Here is a 20730-nt window from a genome sequence, read left to right on the forward strand (position 1 = left end):
CACTCACACATCAGCAGCCACCAGCAGTGATTCTGCCAACATAGGGGTGGGCATCGTCCAATATCAACTAATAGGACTTTATCTGCTGTCTCCTCATTTGACTGGTCCATGTTACCTTGTGTTCCTGTGAAATGTGCTGCCATAGTTCTTGGAAACTATGTCCCTTGTTGTCTGTACAGTGAACTGGTTTCAACACAACTGTGCACCAGTCCACTTTGATGTTAATGTTCGTGAGCTCCTGAACAATATGTACCATCATCATTGGATTGGAAGGGGAGGCCCTGTCCCATGGCCTGTGCGATCACCAGATCGCACAGAGCTGGACTTTTTCCTACTGGGTCAAGACATTGGTGTATGAAACCTCCATAGAAACAAATGAAGACAGGCTTGCTAGGCTCCTAGCGACCTGACTCCCTGTACAACAGACACAAGGGATCTTAGAGATAATGCAGCAGAAGTCGTGCACCCTTGTTATGCATACTTTGAAACTGATGTTTGTCACTTTGAACAATTGCTATGAGCTACATTGTTGGTACGCAGTGTGCACTGTGTATGTCAGTAACAAGATAAATATGCATTGTAAATAATAGATTTCAGCTATCACTCGTCCTTTTTAAATTTTATTGGCAGATCTCGATTTCAGCTAGAAACTAGCCATTCTCAATGCAATATCATTTTTGATCAATGCATGTAATGCCTGTTGGTCGGGCTTTATCCATAGTTCGTTGAATAGTATTCAATGAACTGTGGATGAAGCCCGACCAACAGGCATTACATGCATTTATCAAAAATGATATTGCATTCTTAAAACTTGCTCTATGATATCAGTGTACTGGCACTGTCATCTTTGCCATGATTTGTAATATATTTTGATGTAATACTGTTACTGACTTTTTAATTTCTATTTATTTCTTTTCATTACTTAGCATCAGCTTTGCGGGAAAGAATGGCAAAGCAACGACAGTTGCTTAATGCGCGTCTTGGTTTAGATGTATCAAGTCGTCTTGGCATAGATATGGAAGACCTAATATCTGCTGAAGATTTTAGCACTTCAGTTACTGATGGATCTGTTTCCTTTCTTGGTTCATGTGGTGTAAGTATGAGGGACAACTCTAGATAGATTGTTGCTTAACATTGTTGACAGTTTGTGATATTTGTCTAGTGCAAGTGAAGTAATTATACTAAATCTTAAGTAATACATAACTGTTCCTTGCACTTTCATTTGGATATTAATGGAAAATTTTACTTTCTTTCTGGTAAAGCACGCTTAAAGCAATCAAATGTTGATTTATATTTGAAATTAAACTACTAGAACACCTTTAAAGAGTGAAGTATCTAGTGACATTATTAATAATTATTATGGCTCTAACAGAAAATTTAAGATGATCTTTGTAAACCATAGTTTTGCACAAAATATGAGTAAACAACACTAAGCACTACCAATAGATTTATTTCATACTGTGGCAGTATATTTTTGAACAATTATTTTTATTATGTCTAATATATACTGTAGGAATATCAACAATGTAGGAAAAAGACAGATTGCTATTTCCTATAAAGAAGACATGTCACGTTGCAGACAGGCACAATTAAAAGACACATGAAGTTTTCGGCCACAGTCTTCGTCAGTAAAACACACACACACACACACACACACACACACACACACACACACAAGCAAGCACACCTCATGCACACACAATTGCCAGTTCCAACATCTTGGGCTGGAGTGCAGCTATCACATGCGGTGCAAGCAGCAGTATGGTGTGGGGAAGGGGAAGGGATAGCAGTGTGCGGGTGGGGGGGAGAGACGAATGTTGTCTTGGTGGAGTGTGCAGGGACTAGACTGCCAACAGGCACAGCATCAGGTGGTTGTGGGGCTGGGAGGTGGGGAAGAAAGGAAAGGAGAGGAGTGAGGAAAGACGAGCAGATGCTTTGGCAGAGGGTGGCAAATAAACCTGGTAAGAGATGAGAATGGGCAGGTGATGTGACAGACGGGGCGGAAACTGTTGGGTGGAGGGTGTTGGGACAGTGTGTTACTATAGGTTAAGGGCAGGATAACTATGGGAGTGGAGAATGTTTTGTAATGATAACTCCCATATTTGTAGTTCAGGAAAGCTGGTGGTGGAGGGAAGAATCCAAATGGCTCAGGCAATGAAGCAGCCACTGAAATCCAGTGTGTTATGTTCAGTTGCATGTTGTGGTACAGGGTTGGTCTACTTTGCTCTTTGCCACAGTTTGGTGATGGCCGTTCATCCTGATAGACATCTGGGTTGGTAGTCATACCAATATAAAAAGCTGTGCAATGAATGCAGAAGAGCTGGTAAATGACATGGCTGCTTTCACAGGTGACGTGGCTGTTGATGGGGTCGGATAAACATGTGACAGGACTGGAACAGGAAGTGCTGGGCTTGTGGATTGGGCGGGTTTTGCACCTGGGTCTTCCACAGGGATATGTTCCTTGTGGCAAGGAATTGGGACTGGGACTGGGAGTGGCATAGGGATGGACTAGGCTGTTTCGGAGGTTGGATGGGCGACAGAACGCCACTTTAGGAGGGGTGGGACGGATCTCTGGTAGGATTTCCCCTCACTTCAGGGCATGATGATAGGTTATCAGAGTTCTAGTGAAGGAGGTTGTTCAGTTGGTCCAGGGACACTCCTTTATGGCAGGCGAAATGGCACCGGAGATCTGTCTGTGAAGTAGGTCTGGGGGGTAGTGCCTTTCTGTGAAGGCCCTAGTGAGACCCTCAGCATACTGAGCAAAGGATTTTTTTTTTCACTGCAGATACACTGTCCCCAGATGGCGAGGCTGTGTGGGAGGGATTTTTTGGTTTGAAAGGGATGATAGATGTCAAAATGCAGGCACTCTTGGTGGGTTTAATTTGGACAGAGGTGTGAATTGAGCCATCAGAGAGGAGGAGACCAACATTTAGAAAGGTCGCATGCTGGTTTGAGATGGACCATGTGAACTGGATGGGAGAGAAGGTGTTGAGGTTTTGAAGATAAGAAGATAGGATGTCTTGGCCTCGAGTCCAGATCATGAAGATATCATCAGGTGAACATGAACAAGACTAGGGGTTTGGTGTTTTGGTAGGCTAGGAAGATCTCCTTTATATGGCCCATAAGGTTGGCATACGAGGATGCCCTGAGGGTGCCCATGCCTGTGCCGCAGATTTGTTTATAAACCTTCCCTTCAAATGAAAAGTAGTTGTGGGTTAGAATAAAGTTAGTTACTCTAGGAATATACTAAAACACCCTATGTATCACTTACGTCAGTGTTGTGAGGATAAGATTATAACGATTACAAAACACACACACACACACACACACACACACACACACACACACACACACAGAGGCAGTCAAACAATAATTCTTCCTGCTCTGTGTAGGTGAATGGAATGGGAAGAAATCCTAGTAACTGGTACAGTGGGACATACCCTTTGCCATGAGCTTCATAGTGATTTGCAGAGTATGGATATAGATGTAGATGTTTTTATCAATTTGTCTATGCGATAAACACCTTCCCTCTTATTTGTTACCAATTTGGCCTGAAGACTGACCTATTGGTTTTTGAGGATGTATATTATATCAGGTATTTATTCTGTTGTGTGCAATTCAGGAGCTACATTTTCAGTGATGTCATTGACAAGTATTATGTATTTTATGGTCATGCTAACTTGCTGCCTTTTTATCATTAAGTGACATTCCTATGCCACTATAAATTTATTTTTATAGATTTGTGATGTTTATTCATTCATGCGTAAGTTATTTCTTGCTTTTATGGCGTACTCTTAGAAAATTCATAGTGTGACATCTAAGTATTTTAGGATGTGGTTTGTTTGTGACCTAGCCTGCATCTACTGTTTACATTTCTGTATTTTATTACTTTTGTAATATTTAATTAAACAGCCAATTAAAATAGAGATTATTACATCTTGATATAGGTTTATCATTGTTAACTGTAGCAAGTGCAGTCACAGTTCCTCATACGCTGTATTACTGTTATAAAAACTTCATTTTGCTGGTAATTTTTTAGGAAGTGGGCAGTGAAAGGTTTAGTTGACAACAGTTATGATGGATTACAGACTACAGTTGGGTACTGAAGTTAATACTCATTTCATACCAGTTTCGCTGCATGCTGTTTCAGCAATGTCCCATATGCCACAATATGAAGTTAATCATTTCAAACTGTAACACTGACACTCAGAATGTGGCATGAATAATGAGTACAAATCCATTACTTTTGAATGCGAGTGTCTGATGCAAGCATCTGTCCCACAACCACAATTGACTCTCATGCACAATTGTGAATCTGCTTAACAATGTGAGAACACATTGTGAATAATTAGTCTGAAATACATAGTCGGGGAAAAAAAATTGTAGCGCCAAAAATTAAAAAAATGTAGAGTGAGCAATAAAATTTTGGGAATACATTTGTCTGGGTAACATATTTAAGTGATTAACTTTGCAAGATCACATGTTAATATAAGTGTGAGAGAAGCCATTGTAAATTTGAAATGTCAGTACATCATTAATAACCAGTGTAACCACCAGAATGTTACATGTAGCTTATGTGCATTGTGTTGTACAAGTGCCGGATGTAAGTTTGTGGCTTGGTTGGTCAACACAGGGACAGTTAACACATTGACTGCCATGATGAAATTTGGACCATGCATTGCTATGCCACATTGAAGTCACGAATATTACTTGTGAAGCCAAATTGATTTTTTGCATCAGATGTTTTCTTTTGAACATGTATAATTAAGTCACTAGATAAAATGTCAACTTGTGACTGATCTGGACCAGTAACAGGTGTGAGCTATATATGGCTCATGGCCAAACAACGACGTTTTAAAACAAACATGATTTAAAAACACGATAAGTATAAAAAAATCATTTTTCAAGAAATGATTCAAACACTTAGTTTAGTACATTATATTAGTTACATATAATATGTTTTACAATTTTTTTAATTGGCCTGACAATAATGTTCACGAATAAAGATCTTGAAGTAGAACATTCTAACAAAGCATTGTGAATGTCACTAAAACATTCAAGCTTTCGCATCCCACAGTTGCTTCTTCAGGAAAGAGGGAAAGATGAAAGGATGTGGGTTTTAAGGGAGAGGGTAAGGAGTCATGTCAATCCTGGGAGTGGAAAGACTTACCTTAGGGGGAAAAAATGCCTGCTGTGTCTGTATATGTGCGGATGGATATGTGGGTGCGCACACACCCACATATCCATCCGCACATATACAGACACAAGCAGACATATGTAAAGGCAAAGAGTTTGGGCAGAGATGTCAGTTGAAGCAGAAGTACAGAGGCAAAGATGTTGTTGAATGACAGGTGAGGTATGAGTGGCGGCAACTTGAAATTAGTGGAGGTTGATGCCTGGTGGGTAATGGGAAGAGAGGATATATTGAAGGGCAAGGTCCCAACTCCGGAGTTCTGGTAGGTTGGTGTTAGTGGGAAGTATCCAGATAACCCGGACGGTGTAACACTGTGCCAAGATGTGCTAGCCATGCACCAAGGCATGTTTAGCCACAGGGTGATCCTCATTACCAATAAACACTGTCTGTGTCCGTTCATGTGAATGGTCAGTTTGTTGCTGGTCATTCCCACATAGAAAGCTTCACAGTGTAGGCAGGTCAGTTGGTAAATCGTGTGGGTGCTTTCACACATGGCTCTGCCTTTGATCATGTACGCCTTCTGGGTTACAGGACTGGAGTAGGTGGTGGTGGGAGGGTGCATGGGACAGGTTTTACACCAGGGGCAGTTACAAGGGTAGGAGCCATTGGATAGGGAAGGTGGTTTGGGGATTTCATAGGGATGACCCAAGAGGTTACGTAGGTTAGGTGGACGACGGAAAGACACTCTTGGTGGAGTGAATCTCTGCCTACGTAGATCAACACCTTCAACCCATTACATGCAGTCTTCCATCCTTCATCAAAGACACCAACCACTTTCTCGAACGCCTGGAATCCTTACCCAATCTGTTATCCCCGGAAACCGTCCTTGTAACCATTGATGCCACTTCCTTCTACACAAATATTCCGCACGTCCAGGGCTTTGCTGTGATGGAGCACTTCCTTTCACGCCGATCACCTGCCACCCTACCTAAAACCTCTTTCCTCATTACCTTAGCCAGCTTCATCCTGACTCACAACTTCTTCACTTTCGAAGACCAGACATACCAACAATTAAAGGGAACAGCCATGTGTACCAGGATGGCCCCTCGTATGCCAACCTATTTACGGGTCACTTAGAGGAAGCCTTCTTGGTTACCCAGGCCTGCCAACCCAAAGTTTGGTACAGATTTATTGATGACATCTTTATGATCTGGACTCACAGTGAAGAAGAACTCCAGAATTTCCTCTCCAACCTCAACTCCTTTGGTTCCATCAGATTCACCTGGTCCTACTCCAAATCCCATGCCACTTTCCTTGACGTTGACCTCCATCTGTCCAATGGCCAACTTCACACATCCGTCCACATTAAATCCACCAACAAGCAACAGTACCTCCATTATGACAGCTGCCACCCATTCCATATGAAACGGTCCCTTTTCTACAGCCTAGGTCTTCGTGGCAAACAAATCTGCTCCAGTCCTGAATCCCTGAACCATTACACCAACAACCTGAAAACAGCTTTTGCATCTCGCAGCTACCCTACCGACCTGTTACAGAAGCAAATAACCAGAGCCACTTCCTCATCCCCTCAAACCCAGAACCTCCCACAGAACCACCCCAAAAGTGCCCCACTTGTGACAGGATACTTTCCGGGACTGGATCAGACTCTGGATGTGGCTCTCCAGCAGGGATACGACTTCTTCAAATCCTGCCCTGAAATGAGATCCATCCTTCATGAAATCCGCCCCACTCTACCAAGGGTTGCAGCCCTTGTTCACAGTACAAGCAGCCTTTAGCGGCTCGGCATCTCAGAACTGTTCATGACGTCGCCTTTCCGGCTTAGATCTTTTTTAAGATGTGACTTGTAAGTACTGCATCTTATGAAGTCAGTACAAACTTTATTTTTATTAATGTACTGTATACCTAATATGTTTTAAAACAGTTAGTATAATTCTGAAGACGACATTCATAGTAGTGTCGAAACCAGGTCAATTTTGACTTAATATTTGTGACTGAGGTCTTATTTGTTCCAATATCTTTCATCATTTTTAAAACAACCACCATTCTGCGCATAACTCTGTGAATGGTCATCTGTTCTTTCATAATTGTATCTTGATAATTTTGGTTTTGCTGACTCCACTATAGGTGCTCAAAATTATCTTGCCGTGGTGCTTTGTATAATTGAAAGTATTGATTGCGTTGTGATGTGTCTTCTAAAGGGTCAGTGACTTGTAATACCTCACTGAAATCATTGAATGTTACATGGTGCCCACTGCCTTCATACTTTGACACAGCTAATGCTTTATCAAAATTATTATCAGATAATCATCGCTGATGGGATGTTCTATATATCTGTTCCATTTTCAGTATTTTTGAAGGAAGCTGCACATTGACCCTTTGCCACAATTAAAGTTGTGCATCGAAAATAATTTTTCATTTTATGCTTCACAGTTTCACTTGTAACCAATCCTTGTGGAGAAACACATTTTCAAAGCAAACAAATATAGTATATTGATCACCCACACAGTTTCCCCATTTTATAGTACATGCACTCATGTCGTTCCCAAATATTTTTTTCTGACTTGTTCTGAATTCCCATGAATGCAACTCTAAATTGTATCATGAAATTAGTTGGACGTAATTGTTTGTGTGTGCCAGATTCTCTTTGAATGCGCAGATTATTGACAATAATGATTGTACAATATCCCGCACTGTGATTTTCTTGCATTAACTTTCTGGCGAATTACTTTCGTATCAGCTCACATGTTGCAGATTTTTACATCTTTCAGTGTTCTTTTCCAGCTCATGTGCTTTCGATTCTAAATTTGAACATGACTATTGCACACTTGATACTTCTGTAATAAAATAATTTTTATTTTGTTTGCACTTATTTTCTCATGAACTACTTCACTATTCCCTTACTATACTGCCCATTAGATCTGGTTTAACAATTTCCTATCGTGAGTTTACTTGGGCTTATATTTTGGTCCCGTGCACTTCTGTCTGCTTAGCAATGTGTCTTAACCTCATGCTGGAATTCAGATTGTTGTGCATCGACTCACTACATTCATTCGTAAATTATTGAACTTATCCTGAACCTCATTATGATTATCTACACTACTGGCCATTCAAATTGCTACACCACGAAGATGACGTGCTAAAGACGCAAAATTTAACTGACAGGAAGAAAATGCTGTCATATGCAAATGATTAGTGTTTCAGAGCATTCACGCAAGGTTGGCGCCGTTGGCGACACCTGCAACTTGCTGACATGAGGAAAATGCCCAACCGATTTCTCATACACAAACAGCAGTTGACCAGCGTTGCCTGGTGAAACATTGTTGTGATGCCTCCTGTAAGGAGGAGAAATGTGTACTATTATGTTGACTTTGATAAAGGTTGGATTGTAGCCTACCGCGATTGCAGTTTATCGTATCGCGACATTGATGCTTGCATTGGTAGAGATCCAATGACTGTTAGCAGAATATGGAATCGATGGGTTCAGGAGGGTAATACGGAATGCCGTGCTGGATTCCAACGACCTCGTATCAGTAGCGGTCAAGGTTACAGGCATCTTATCCACATGGCTGTAACGGATCGTGCAGCCACGTCTCGATCCCTGAGTCAACAGATGGGGATGTTTGCAAGACAACAACCATCAGCACAAACAGTTCGACTACGTTTGCAGCAGCTTGAACTATTGTAAGCATGTATTCATCATCGCCATACTGGCGTATCACCCAGCGTGATGGTATGGGGTGCCATTGGTTACACATCTCGGTCACCTCTTGTTCGCATTGACGGCACTTTGAACAGTGGACATTACATTTCAGATGTGTTACGACCTGTGGCTCTACCCTTCATTCGATCCCTGCGAAACCCTACATGTCAGCAGGATAATGCACGACCGCATGTTGCCTTTCTGGATACAGAAAATGTTTGACTGCTGCCCTGGCCAGCACATTCTCCCGATCTCTCACCAATTGAAAACGTCTGGTCAATGGTGACCGAGCAACTGGCTTGTCACAATACGCCAGTCACTACTCTTGATGAACAGTGGTATCGTGTTGAAGCTGCATGGGCTGCTGTACCTGTATATGTCATCCAAGCTCTGTTTGACTCAATGCCCTGGTGTATCAAGGCCGTTATTACGGCCAGAGTTGGTTGTTCTGGGTACTGATTTCTCAGGATCTATGCACCCAACTTGTGTATATCATCTGCATTTCTTCTTGGTGTAGCAGTTTTAATGGCCAGTAGCGTATTTTGTTAAAATTTACTCCCGATTTCAGATTACCTGCCTTTGTTTGTTGATTCGATCTTTTGTTATCAGCCATCAAACATCTCAACATTTTCTCACTATCATCTAGTTCTTTGTTCAAATCTGCACTCAATTTTTTATTATCTGCTATAGTTTATTATTATTCTTATTATTGTTGTTGTTGTTGTTTTTACCACATCTTCCCTTCCTACATTATCATAACAGTTGTTGGCTACTCCTGCCTCTCTCAATTCAATGTGTCTGTTCAAGTTTGAACTTTCATTTTCAGTTTCCTCTACAGTTTGATTTCTGCTGGTTGCTACTGACCTATTAAGAACTTTCATGTTAAAATTAACCTGGTTGACATTGCCTTACTCATTTCAAACCAGTTCAACTACACTCAGTTTAGCCAAATCCTTTATGCCACAGTACAACGTTAATTGTTTCACACTGAAACTTTAAAACCTTCAGAAAGTAGCACAAGTAATTAACCTGAATTCATTACTTCCAAACATGTGTATTTCATACAAGTGCAGCCAATCAGTAATAGTGACACTAACACATCCTACTGTGACTGTGATCAGTAACATGGGAACACAGTTTGAATAATTATCCCAAGTATATTATTTGAAGAACGTCTATTATGAACACATCTGCTAGAACAGCCAACCGATTCATACTCACAACTGCAACTGCCCACTCAGTACTACAATGCTACACTGTGTGGTCAAAAGTATCGGGACACCCCCAAAAACACACATTTTTCATATTAGGTGCATTTTGCTGCCACCTACTGCCTACTGCCAGTGACCTCAGTAGTCATTAGACAACGTGAGAGAGCAGAATGGGGCACTCCGCGGAACTCATGGACTTCGAATGTGGTAGATTGATTGGGTGTCACATGTCATAAGACAGTATGCAAGATTTCCGCACTCCTAAACATCCCTAGATCCACTGTTTCCTGAGTGATAGTGAAGTGGAAACTTAAGGGACACGTACAGCACAAAAGCGTACAGGCCGACTTCTCCTGTTGACTGACAGACTGCCAGCAGCTGGGGAGGGTCATAATGTGTAATAGACAGACATCTATCCAGACTGTCACACAGAAATTCCAAACTGCATCAGAATCCACTGCAAGTATGACAGTTAGGCGGGAGGTGAGAAAACTTGGGTTTCATAGTAGAGTGGCTGCTCATAAGCCACACATAATGCCTGTAAATGTCATTGATGCCTCGCTTGGTGTAAGGAGCGTGAATATTGGATGATTGAACAGTGTAAGAAGTCTGGATTGATGAATCATGGTGCACAATGTGGCGATCCGATGGCAGGGTGTGGGTATGGCAAATGCCCGGTGAATGTCATCTGACAATAGTAAAATTCGGAGGTGGTGGTGTTATGGTGCGGTCGTATTTTTGTGGAGGGGTGCTTGTTTTGCGTGGCACTATCACAGCACAGGCCTACATTGATGTTTTAACCACCTTCTTGCTTCCCACTGTTGAAGAACAATTTGGGGACGGCTATTGCTTCTTTCAACATGTTCAAGCACCTGTTCATGTTGCACGACCTGTGGTGGAGTGGTTACGTGATAATACCATCCTTGTAATGGACTGGTATGCACAGAGTCCTGACCTGAATCTTATAGAACACCTTTGGGATGTTTTGGCACACTGACTTCATGCCAGGCCTCACCGACTGACATCAATACCTCTCCTCTGTGCAGCACTTCCCTGCCCTTCCCCAAGAAACCTTTCAGCACCTGATTGAATGTATGCCTGTGAGAGTGGCAGCTGTCAATCAAGGCTAAGGATGGACCAACACCGTAATGAATTCCAGCATTACCAATGGAGGTTGCCACAAACTTATAAGTCATTTTCACCTAGGTGTACAGATACTATTGATCACATAATGTATGTCAAGTGCATGCACTAAACAACAATCATAATTTCAGATAGCAAAGCCTACTCATAAATGCTTTACGTGGCTGAACCTGTGGTAGCTGCAGTAATATAACACACACCCTGTGTGATGCTAAGCAATAAACTTAATTTTTTTTTCACAAAATACAACTGACATATTGAAAGAGGAAGGAGTAGGGTCGTCATATACTCTATCTCTTATAATATCAGTGGCAGTTTACACTCCAACTATTTCATTTATCATTTAATTGCTTGTTTCCTACTTAGAGCAAGAGGTTATCTTACCACATACTGTCCTTTTATTATTCACCCAGTATTTTAGTTATTATATTTCCTTATTTCTGAGTGTAATGCTTTTCTACAATATATATGTATTTTATGCATCTCACGCCTATGGTTGTTGAAGTTTTCAGTTAATAATTAGTTGTGGTCTCCTGTGTTAATGACCCCCTGTGTTTCACACAATTACTGTCATTACCATAATATTGGCAATGGTTATATTCAACTTGCTTTTACAGTCATAATGCATATAAAGGTTTAATTTTTATTTTTCTGTTGTTGTTTTGTTATAAGAAGCCAATTTTTCTTTCCAGAAATCTGTTGGAGAAGTAGTGCAACAAGAGCTTTCACAGGTAGAAGGAATGAGTTCCCGTGAAATGAATCGTGCTCGCCGCCTGGCCCGTCAGCAAATGACCAAGCAAAGGTCACGTGATACTAGTACACAGAATCAAGAAGAAACAAGTACCGTTAGCATTTCTGTAGAAGAACCAGAAAGAAAAAAGATTAAAATAGAAGACACAGGTCAAGATGATATATTGTCGGTGATCTCTCATAACCACGTGGAAAGTACTCCAGATGGAGCAGGTGGTTGGGGAGTTGATGTTAGTGTGACTTATGAAGTTTTTTGTTGGAGAAATGTTGCTCAATTTTATTACGGTCTTCAAGCATGATTAATGTCTCTTAGAACTTTGTGGCACTTTTGTGTTTTACTGCATCTTTTGGTAAAGCTGTAGGAATATTATAAGACGTAGAGATAGGGACTAACAAACTAAAGACTGTAATATAAAGACTGTCTGACAAATTAGAATCAGACAACACGCACGTGCATGTGTGTGTGTGTGTGTGTGTGTGTGTGTGTGTGTGTGTGTGTGTGTGTGTGTGTGTGTGTGTACGTACGTGCGACTCATTATTTTCGCTAGATGACTAGAATACAATTATGCACAATTCAAAGTTAACAAATACTCACTAAAATTGCATGTTCCTATACACTTGATTTTAATTGACTTTGTGATACTACTAAACTGTCTTTACATCGTGATCATCTTCATTTCAGGCAGTTGACTGGCCATTTGAAGGTTTCTGTGACCGTTTGTGTCATGACTTATTCAGTCCTTCCTGGGAGGCGCGGCATGGTGCTGCAACTACGTTGAGAGAAGTTATACGCATACATGGTAGAAGTGCTGGGAAGGCAACCTACATGTCCCATTCTGAAGTTAGTAGAAATTTTAAACACCATTGTATTTTGTTCATTAGTGTAGAATAATTTCAGGTATTTTTTCATTCTGTGTCTGTTTGGATTTGCAGCAAGAGGAATATCATGAAATGTGGCTGGAAGATATGGCTCTGAGATTGCTTTGTGTTCTCGCTCTTGATCGATTTGGTGACTTTGTTTCTGACCAAGTTGTAGCACCTGTAAGAGAAACCTGTGCTCAAACCTTAGGTAATTTTGTTTTTATTAATTGCCTTCTTTTATGTCTATTAGTTTGTTCTTTACAATTTTTGTAGTTGATTTTAAACTAACTTGCAAATGAACTAGAGACTTGAAACTTCAAACATAGGCCAGAATTGGATGCAGTATTGACTCACTTTCTTGTCTTGTAGTTCTATTGTCTTTTCCTCCACTTTCCTTGTTCAAAGTGTTTGCAAGAAGAGAATTTTCTGATAAGTCTCCTTGTGAGCTTGAATCTCTCTAACTTTTACCTCCTGGTCTTCTCTTGAGATTTAGGTGGGAGGAAGCAATGTTGTGGTTGACTCAGGTGAAGAGAAGTGAAATAAATCTGAAATTTACTTGAAGTATCTGTTGAAATCCCATGAAAATGTTTGAAATCAATTTTAAAAATTTCACCCACAAGACTAAAAAGTAGAAAATAATGACTTGAATAAAAATGAACTTTTAAAAGATGGCATTTTTAAATCAGACTAAAAAGTATAAAATAATTTCTTCTAACCACATCCAGATACCTAATTGCATGCAGATAGTCTTGAAAATTTGTGATTGTGAATTTTTAATAAGCATGAAAATACTTTAAAGATTTATAACTAAAAATGTGGGGCACATGCAGTACATATTTGTTTCGTAAACAGTTGATCTCTGTGCTATTGTCTGTTGCATGTGCCCCTCTTTTTTCCTTTTAAATCTTAAGAATATTTTCATACTTACTAAAAATTCACAGTCACAATTTTTCAGGACTATCTGTTTGGCTTTAGGTAACTGTGTGGGCCGATGAGAAATTGTTATTCTCTTTAGTCCAATTTGAAAACATGGTACATTAAAAATGATTTTTATTTAAATAAATATTTATTATGCAAAATGGATTTAGCAAAATGTATTAGAGATAGATACAGTGTGCTTGTTTTAACTGCTAATAGTATATTATTGGCGGGGAATTTATAGCACATAAAGTGTTTTGAGCAATGTATTAAAATATTGTTCAGGTTTGCACACGAGTCATGACATTCCAAAGAGACATTCCTGCTTACACTCGGACACAATTTCAACTAACTGCAGGAGTTTCATAGTTTCTCTGTTTTCTCCTAGTGTTGCCTAACATTGAAGACATGTATTGCAATTGAATTTCAGGAATAACATTTTTCTTGTAATTCACAAAAGTTCTCTAATGTGCTGTAGTTCTTGTATGAGAGGATATTGCATGAGTATTAATAGATTTTAAATCCCCCTCATGTTAGTCACTTTGGAGCTCCCAAATTTCTTAAAGATTTAACATAATCACATATTCCATGATTGTGGAGCAGTTCTAGTAACAGATACTTAAGATTTGGAATATAAGATTCCATGAACTATAAATACCAAACATTGTGATGCACCCAATTCTGATTTGGAAGTGACACTTCTTCACGTATTGACATTATTTTCGTTGTAATATTATGTTTTCCTGTCATGGTCATGTATTGTTCTACTTGAGTTTTTGTTTGATGGCCATAGCCAATTGTGCATTTGTGTGATATTGTTTGTATGAAATGGAATAAATAATTATTTATTAAAATCATTTCTTTTAGGATCTGTTCTACATCTTATGACAAATGATGGTGTCAGAGGGGTTTTGACGATTTTGCTGCAGTTGCTAAAGCAGAATGACTGGGAAGCAAGACATGGAGGCTTGCTGGGCCTGAAGTACCTGTTAGCAGTACGCATGGTAATACTGTGCGCCATTCACATTTTGTTAATTTTAAAGTACTAGTAGGAATAGTTATGATTTTTACGGTAACACATAAGTTAATGTTTCAAACTTTGAATTAAGTAACTGTGTTAATATAATCAGAAGTGTCTCATCTTTTTATCTCTGATTTTGACTTTTTGAATTGTTTTGTTGATGGCACCTCTGTACCTCAGTTTCTTCATGTCTTCTTTTCTAATTGCTTAGGGTCCATAAAAAATTGAAAAGTGCTCTAGATTCATTCATTTTTCACTTAAGTGGTATTACAAACAATACCAAATTGAATTGAATTGAATTGAACTGAATTTTATTTGATCCTGTAGGATTACATGATTAGGGTGACCAGATGTTCGGATTAATCTGGACATGTCCTCCTTTTTAGCTCTTTGTCCGGGGTCCGGGCGGATTTTTACAGTATCCAGCTTTTTCGCAAAGTTGAGCGTAATACAGTTAAATTTCCAATTCGTCCCATTCTATTCCTCTTTTCTTAAATACTTTAACTATTGGCACAGCCTTCGTGATAAACACGCATGAAGGCGGTGTTAGTAGGTGGCTCCAGGATCGTCAATGTTATCATTGATCTATCCATAAGTGTATGCAAATATCGATTATTTAAAATTTTCCTTTCGTATCTATGCTTTGTATTGGCTTGGCTTCCTGTAGTGTGAGTGTAATTTTTAACCGAATGAGCTACGTAAAATATTTCGCTATGCCTAAACGAAAGTGTACATTTTCTGATGTCCTTTCTTGCAAATATCCGGCTTTAAGAAAGGGAGAAATGAATTTGAAGTGGAATGTAAGATATGTGTAGCTGGAACATACGTCTCAGTGGCCAACAAAGGTAAGAAATAACTCGACAGATTAACTGCCATGGTTTTATTTCATTGTTTCATAGTCATTTCTATGTATTTGTATTCGGAAGGTTAAAGTGCAATTTACATGTCGTCAGCTGCTGCTTGAATTGTAGAAGTTGGTAGTGGTGCGTCGAATGAAGGGATATGAATGGTCTTCACACTGTCACCACAATCAATGTTTTTAATTTTTTTTGTATTGCTCAGTTAACCACCACCTGACCATCAGTAACAATTAACTACTAGTTTTACTGGTAATTCCCGGCAGTCACATGACTTATTCAAAGCTGATGGGTGGTATCCTCATCTGCAGGTGACCCGTTTGATGTGTCCTCGTTTTTTCTTCCTTTATCCTCCTTTTTGAAGCTGTTTGTCCCTCTTTTTAAACAATTGCATCACCATATACATGATCTACGGTAAATGTACATATAATAATAGGACATGTAAATAACAGAAAGTGTTAATTATCACATACTCCCAAACCATTCTTCTTACATTCTAACAGCATTGGTTATAAGTAAGTACTCTTCAATGCAGTAAATTTCCTTTTTCACCAGATAGTCTTTGAGGTTCTGTGTAAAGTTAGCAAGCTGTTAGGCAAGCTTTTAGGGGAGCTTCTTACTAATTTGGTACCTGAATACTGAGGTCCTTTTTCAAGAATTGTCAGTCAATGGGGTATGCTTTGTATGTCATCCTTCCTCTGTTGTGGGTGTACACACTATCATTTGTACTCAACTCTGCATTATCTTTTGTGATTTGTATTATTGTTTTATGTAAGTACAAAGATGTAAACATTAAGCTGCCTAGATTTTTGAAGTAGTTTCTTCATGTTTCAGAAGTATTTCTTCTAAATATGATCTCAATTGCTCTTTCTTGTTATGTGAACACTATTTTGGTGTCGTGAATCTGAACTTCCCCACACTATCGCTCCCAACTGCAGGTACGGTTCAATGAGTCCATGGTTTACTGCGCACAGAAGCTGTTTGTCTGCATATTGAGATAGCTGCTTCATTATGAATATGACGGAGCTGAGTTCCTTACAGACATAATTAATGTATTTTGTTTCCATTTCAGGTTGTTATCCATAGTAATATCTATAGAATCAAGTAGATCCTGCTTCTCCCGGACTTGTTTCATCCACCTCTAAACCCACATGCACAGTCTTAACATTGTTTCTGAACATTGCATACATAGTCTTTTTTAAAGGTTTATAACCAGTCCACTTTACAAGAGTCTTTGTGCTGTGATATTCGCAGGAATGTATGTTCTTCTCTCAACGTGTTCCACATTTTGGTCACTGTTCAGTATTCTCATAATGGCCCCATTACTGATCCACGCCGCACTCCGTAGTTAATGGCTTTGGTTTCTTTTATTGATTGATTTAATGCCCCAACATCTTTGAAGTGTTCATCCCCTTCCCCCCTCCTCAGTTGTCCTGCAGACAAGTATTAGAAAATTTTTAGAGTTACCCAAACATCTTTTATTTAGTCATGTATTCTAAATGTGTATTAATGTGAGACTGCTGAAAGCATTGGCTGTGCAACATTGCTAAGAATTTGAATTAGTTTTATAGTTTAGCATTTGTTCCAAATTGCTGTACATAATTTTCTTGTTTTTTTTTTTTTTTTAAATTATTATCTATTGAATTATTTAGTAATAAAGAGAAGACTCACCAAAAGGTGCAAGCACTGCTGTCATGGAAAGGTACGCAAACAAAATGCTTTGCTAGCTTTTGGAATGAAGAGAGGGGAGGGGTGAGGGTAGGGATGGAGAGAAGCGTGAGGCAGGGAGGGGTTGGAGAAGGGGGGGAGTCTAGTGGCTCATGGGAAAGTGGGGAGCAGTCTGTGGGCTAGCTTGGGGTGCAGGTAGAGGAGGGACGTGGCAGATGGCTAGGCATGCAGTTTCACAGATTGATACGCATTGAGCTGGGGTACTGGGACAGGGGATGGTGTGTACACACACACACACACACACACACACACACACACACACACACACACAAATGGGTGGATGGGGGGGTGGGGGTGGCAGTGACTAGGTTTTGGCAAGGGAGGTTACGGGAGAGAAGGCTGTGCTGTAGCGATAGCTCCTGTCTGTGCAGCTCAGAAAAGCTGTTGGTGGTGGGGAAGATCCAGATGGCACAGATTGTGAAGCAGCCATTGAAATCTCGCATGTTGTTTTCTGCTGCATGTTGTGCCTGTGGGTAGCCCACCTCGCTTTTGGTGATAGTGTTTGACAGTGGCCATTCATTCTGGTAGACAGCTGATTGGTTGTCATACCAATGTAAAACACTGAGCATTGGTTGCAGTTGACGGGACTCGAGTAGGAGGTGCTGGGTGGATGATATGGCAGGTCTTGCATCTGGGTCTTCCACAAGGCAGGGGGGGGGGGGGGGGGGGGGGTGCTTCTTTCTGGTTGGTTCTTGGTGTGGATGTGAGGGTCAGGTGCTCTCTACATCTACATCTACATCCATACTCTGCAATCCACCTGACGGTGTGTGGCGGAGGGTACCCTGAGTACCTCTATCGGTTCTCCCTTCTGTTCCAGTCTCATATTGTTCGTGGAAAGAAGGATTGTCTGTATGCTTCTGTGTGGGTTCTAATCTCTCTGATTATATCCTTATGGTCTCTTCGCGAGATATACGTAGGAGGGAGCAATATACTGCTTGACTCTTCGGTGAAGATATGTTCTCGAAAATTTAACAAAAGCCCGTACCGAGCTGCTGAGTGTCTCTCGTGCAGAGTCTTCCACTGGAGTTTATCTATCATCTCCGTAACACTTTCGCGATTACTAAATGATCCTGTAACGAAGGGCGCTGCTCTCCGTTGGATCCTCTCTATCTCTTCTATCAACCCTATCTGGTACGGATCCCACACTGTTGAGCAGTATTCAAGCAGTGGGCGAACAAGTGTGTTGGGGAGCGATATGACACAGGAGATCTATTTGTGTATTAGGTGTGGGGGATATTGCCTGTCTGCGAAGGCCTTTGTGAGGCCTTCAGCATGCTGGGCAAGGGAGGTCTTATCACTGCAGATGTGTCTTCCATGGGTGGACAGGCTGCATGGGAGGGGTTTTTTGGTGTGGAAGGGATGGCAGCTGTCAAATTGCAGGTGCTGTTGGTGATTGGTGGGTTTGATGTGCATTGAAGTGTGAATGGAGCCATCTGAGAGGAGGAGATCAACATCTAGGTAGGTGACATGATGGATGGAGGAAGACCAGATGAAGTGGATTGGAGATAAGGTGTTGTGAGTGTGGAGGAATGAGGATAGTGTTTTCTGGCCTTGGGTTCAGATTATAAAGATGTCGCCAATAAACCTGAACTAGACAAGGGATTGGGGTTTTTGGAAGCTAGGAATGTTTCCTCTAGATGGTCCATGAAGAGGTTGGCATATGAGGATGCCATGCCGGTGCCCATGGCTGTGCCACGAATTTGTTTGTATACCTCCTCTTCAAAGGTGAAGTAGTTCTGGGTTAGGATGTAGTTGTTTAGGTGTACGAGGAATGAAGTGGTGGGTCTGGAATCTGCTGGGCATTGGGAGAGGTGGTGTTAAATCACAGCAAGGCCATGGGCATGAGGAATGTCTGTGTATAAGGAGGTTACATCTATAGTAATGATTAGTGACCTGGGAGGTAAGGGTGTGGGTATGGTGGAAAGCCAGTGCAGGAAGTGGTTGGTATCTTTAATATGGGAGATATTAGTCAGCAAGGGCTGAGATTCTTTTGCGAGGGGCATTGTAACCAGCCACAATGAGGTGCACAGGATTGTTAGGTAACTGGATTTTAGGGAGCACATAGAAGGTGGTCGTGGATTTGGTGAAGAGGTTCTGGGAAAGGCCAAAGGATTTCAGCAGGGATTGGTTATGTTGGACTTCTGGAATGTATCTTGATCTTTCTTGAACTGAGAGTCTCTAAATTCATCTAAATTTATAATGCAAATCAAGAACCAAGTAATAACTATTATAATTGTGATATTAGTGCAGAAGAGTCTTGTAGAGAAACCACTCTTTATCTTCTTCATTATCACTTATGAATTTATAAATTCAATTGGTGAGAAAACTGTTGCACCTTTAAACCAGCATAATTTCATTTTATGGCAGAAGACACAGTCATCACTGTCCCTATTTAATATTTTGAATCATCTGTTATAATAAAGATAGCCTTGCTTCCAGCCCTCTTCTCTGGATTTCAGAAATAGAGGAGATAATCAATGATATTTGGGATGCTGGAATGAAATTTCTTGTAACCTTCTGCCTCTTCTCACCATCCCTCTCCCTCCCATCACCTTCCTACCCCTAGCACTTTATGGTAGTTCATTGCCAGAATGTGATTCACCATTTGAGTGGTCACGAATACTGATTTGATGTGTGACTTACGTGTTATTTTCTAGGTCATTCTTAATAAAGTACTCATAAATTATTGAAACTCTCTCTGTGACATACTATGTAGGATTTCACAGCCAGTATTTACATCGTAGATGTTTTGTTTTATGTGATCCAAAGTATGCTTATAAATTTAAATAGCCACATTGGGGGAGTCATCAAATGACTTGGATCTCTTTGCATGACATAGTCAGAAGCAAATGTGTGCTGGAACTGGAGGAAAAATTCTAATTGTGGACTTAATAGCCCAAGAAATATAATGAAACCTCTGCATGTTTCTTCCAGTTTCCTTTAAGTGCAATAGAGTAGTGCTGACAGCAGAGCTCATCAGGGTAATGAATTGTCTTAATTGATTTCATAGAGTGGCAGCTTTATCATCATCCAATCAAAAATAATAAAGGTGTAAATAATATTGCTGAAATATAATAAATGGTGAATAGTGAGGGCAGTTTAGAGCAACATCATAGTGAAAATTATAGTGTAACTAAAGTAGTGAAAAATTCAGTATGGAATAATGACAGTATTAAAAAAAGAGTACATTGCAACTCACCATATAATGGAGATGTTCAGTCACAGACATGCACAACAAAAAAAACTGCTAAACAAGTAAGCTTTTGGCCAAAATCATACTTGTTTAGCAGGCATTTGTTGTGCCTGTCTGCAACTCAACATCTCCACTATATAGTGAGTAGCAATCTATCCTTCCCTTAATATTGAAAGTAAAATAGGATATTCAA

General features: G+C 40.3%; 2 protein-coding genes across 2 annotated transcripts in view; both read left to right on the plus strand.

Moving 5' to 3' along the window:
- The window catches only part of LOC126328547 (endonuclease III-like protein 1), a 250074-nt gene that overhangs the window by 170432 nt on the left and 58912 nt on the right, over positions 1-20730 (plus strand). The window lies entirely within an intron of this gene.
- Positions 1-20730, plus strand: part of LOC126328531 (TATA-binding protein-associated factor 172) — a 274135-nt gene that overhangs the window by 17878 nt on the left and 235527 nt on the right. Inside the window, exons 5-9 of the mRNA XM_049996048.1 lie at positions 927-1093; positions 11902-12189; positions 12642-12800; positions 12893-13028; positions 14606-14742. Of these exons, the coding sequence (XP_049852005.1) occupies positions 927-1093; positions 11902-12189; positions 12642-12800; positions 12893-13028; positions 14606-14742 (887 nt within the window). The remainder of the gene's footprint in view (positions 1-926; positions 1094-11901; positions 12190-12641; positions 12801-12892; positions 13029-14605; positions 14743-20730) is intronic.

Source organism: Schistocerca gregaria, chromosome 2 (assembly GCF_023897955.1).
Source record: "Schistocerca gregaria isolate iqSchGreg1 chromosome 2, iqSchGreg1.2, whole genome shotgun sequence".
In the NCBI taxonomy this organism is placed as follows: Eukaryota; Metazoa; Arthropoda; class Insecta; order Orthoptera; family Acrididae; genus Schistocerca; species Schistocerca gregaria.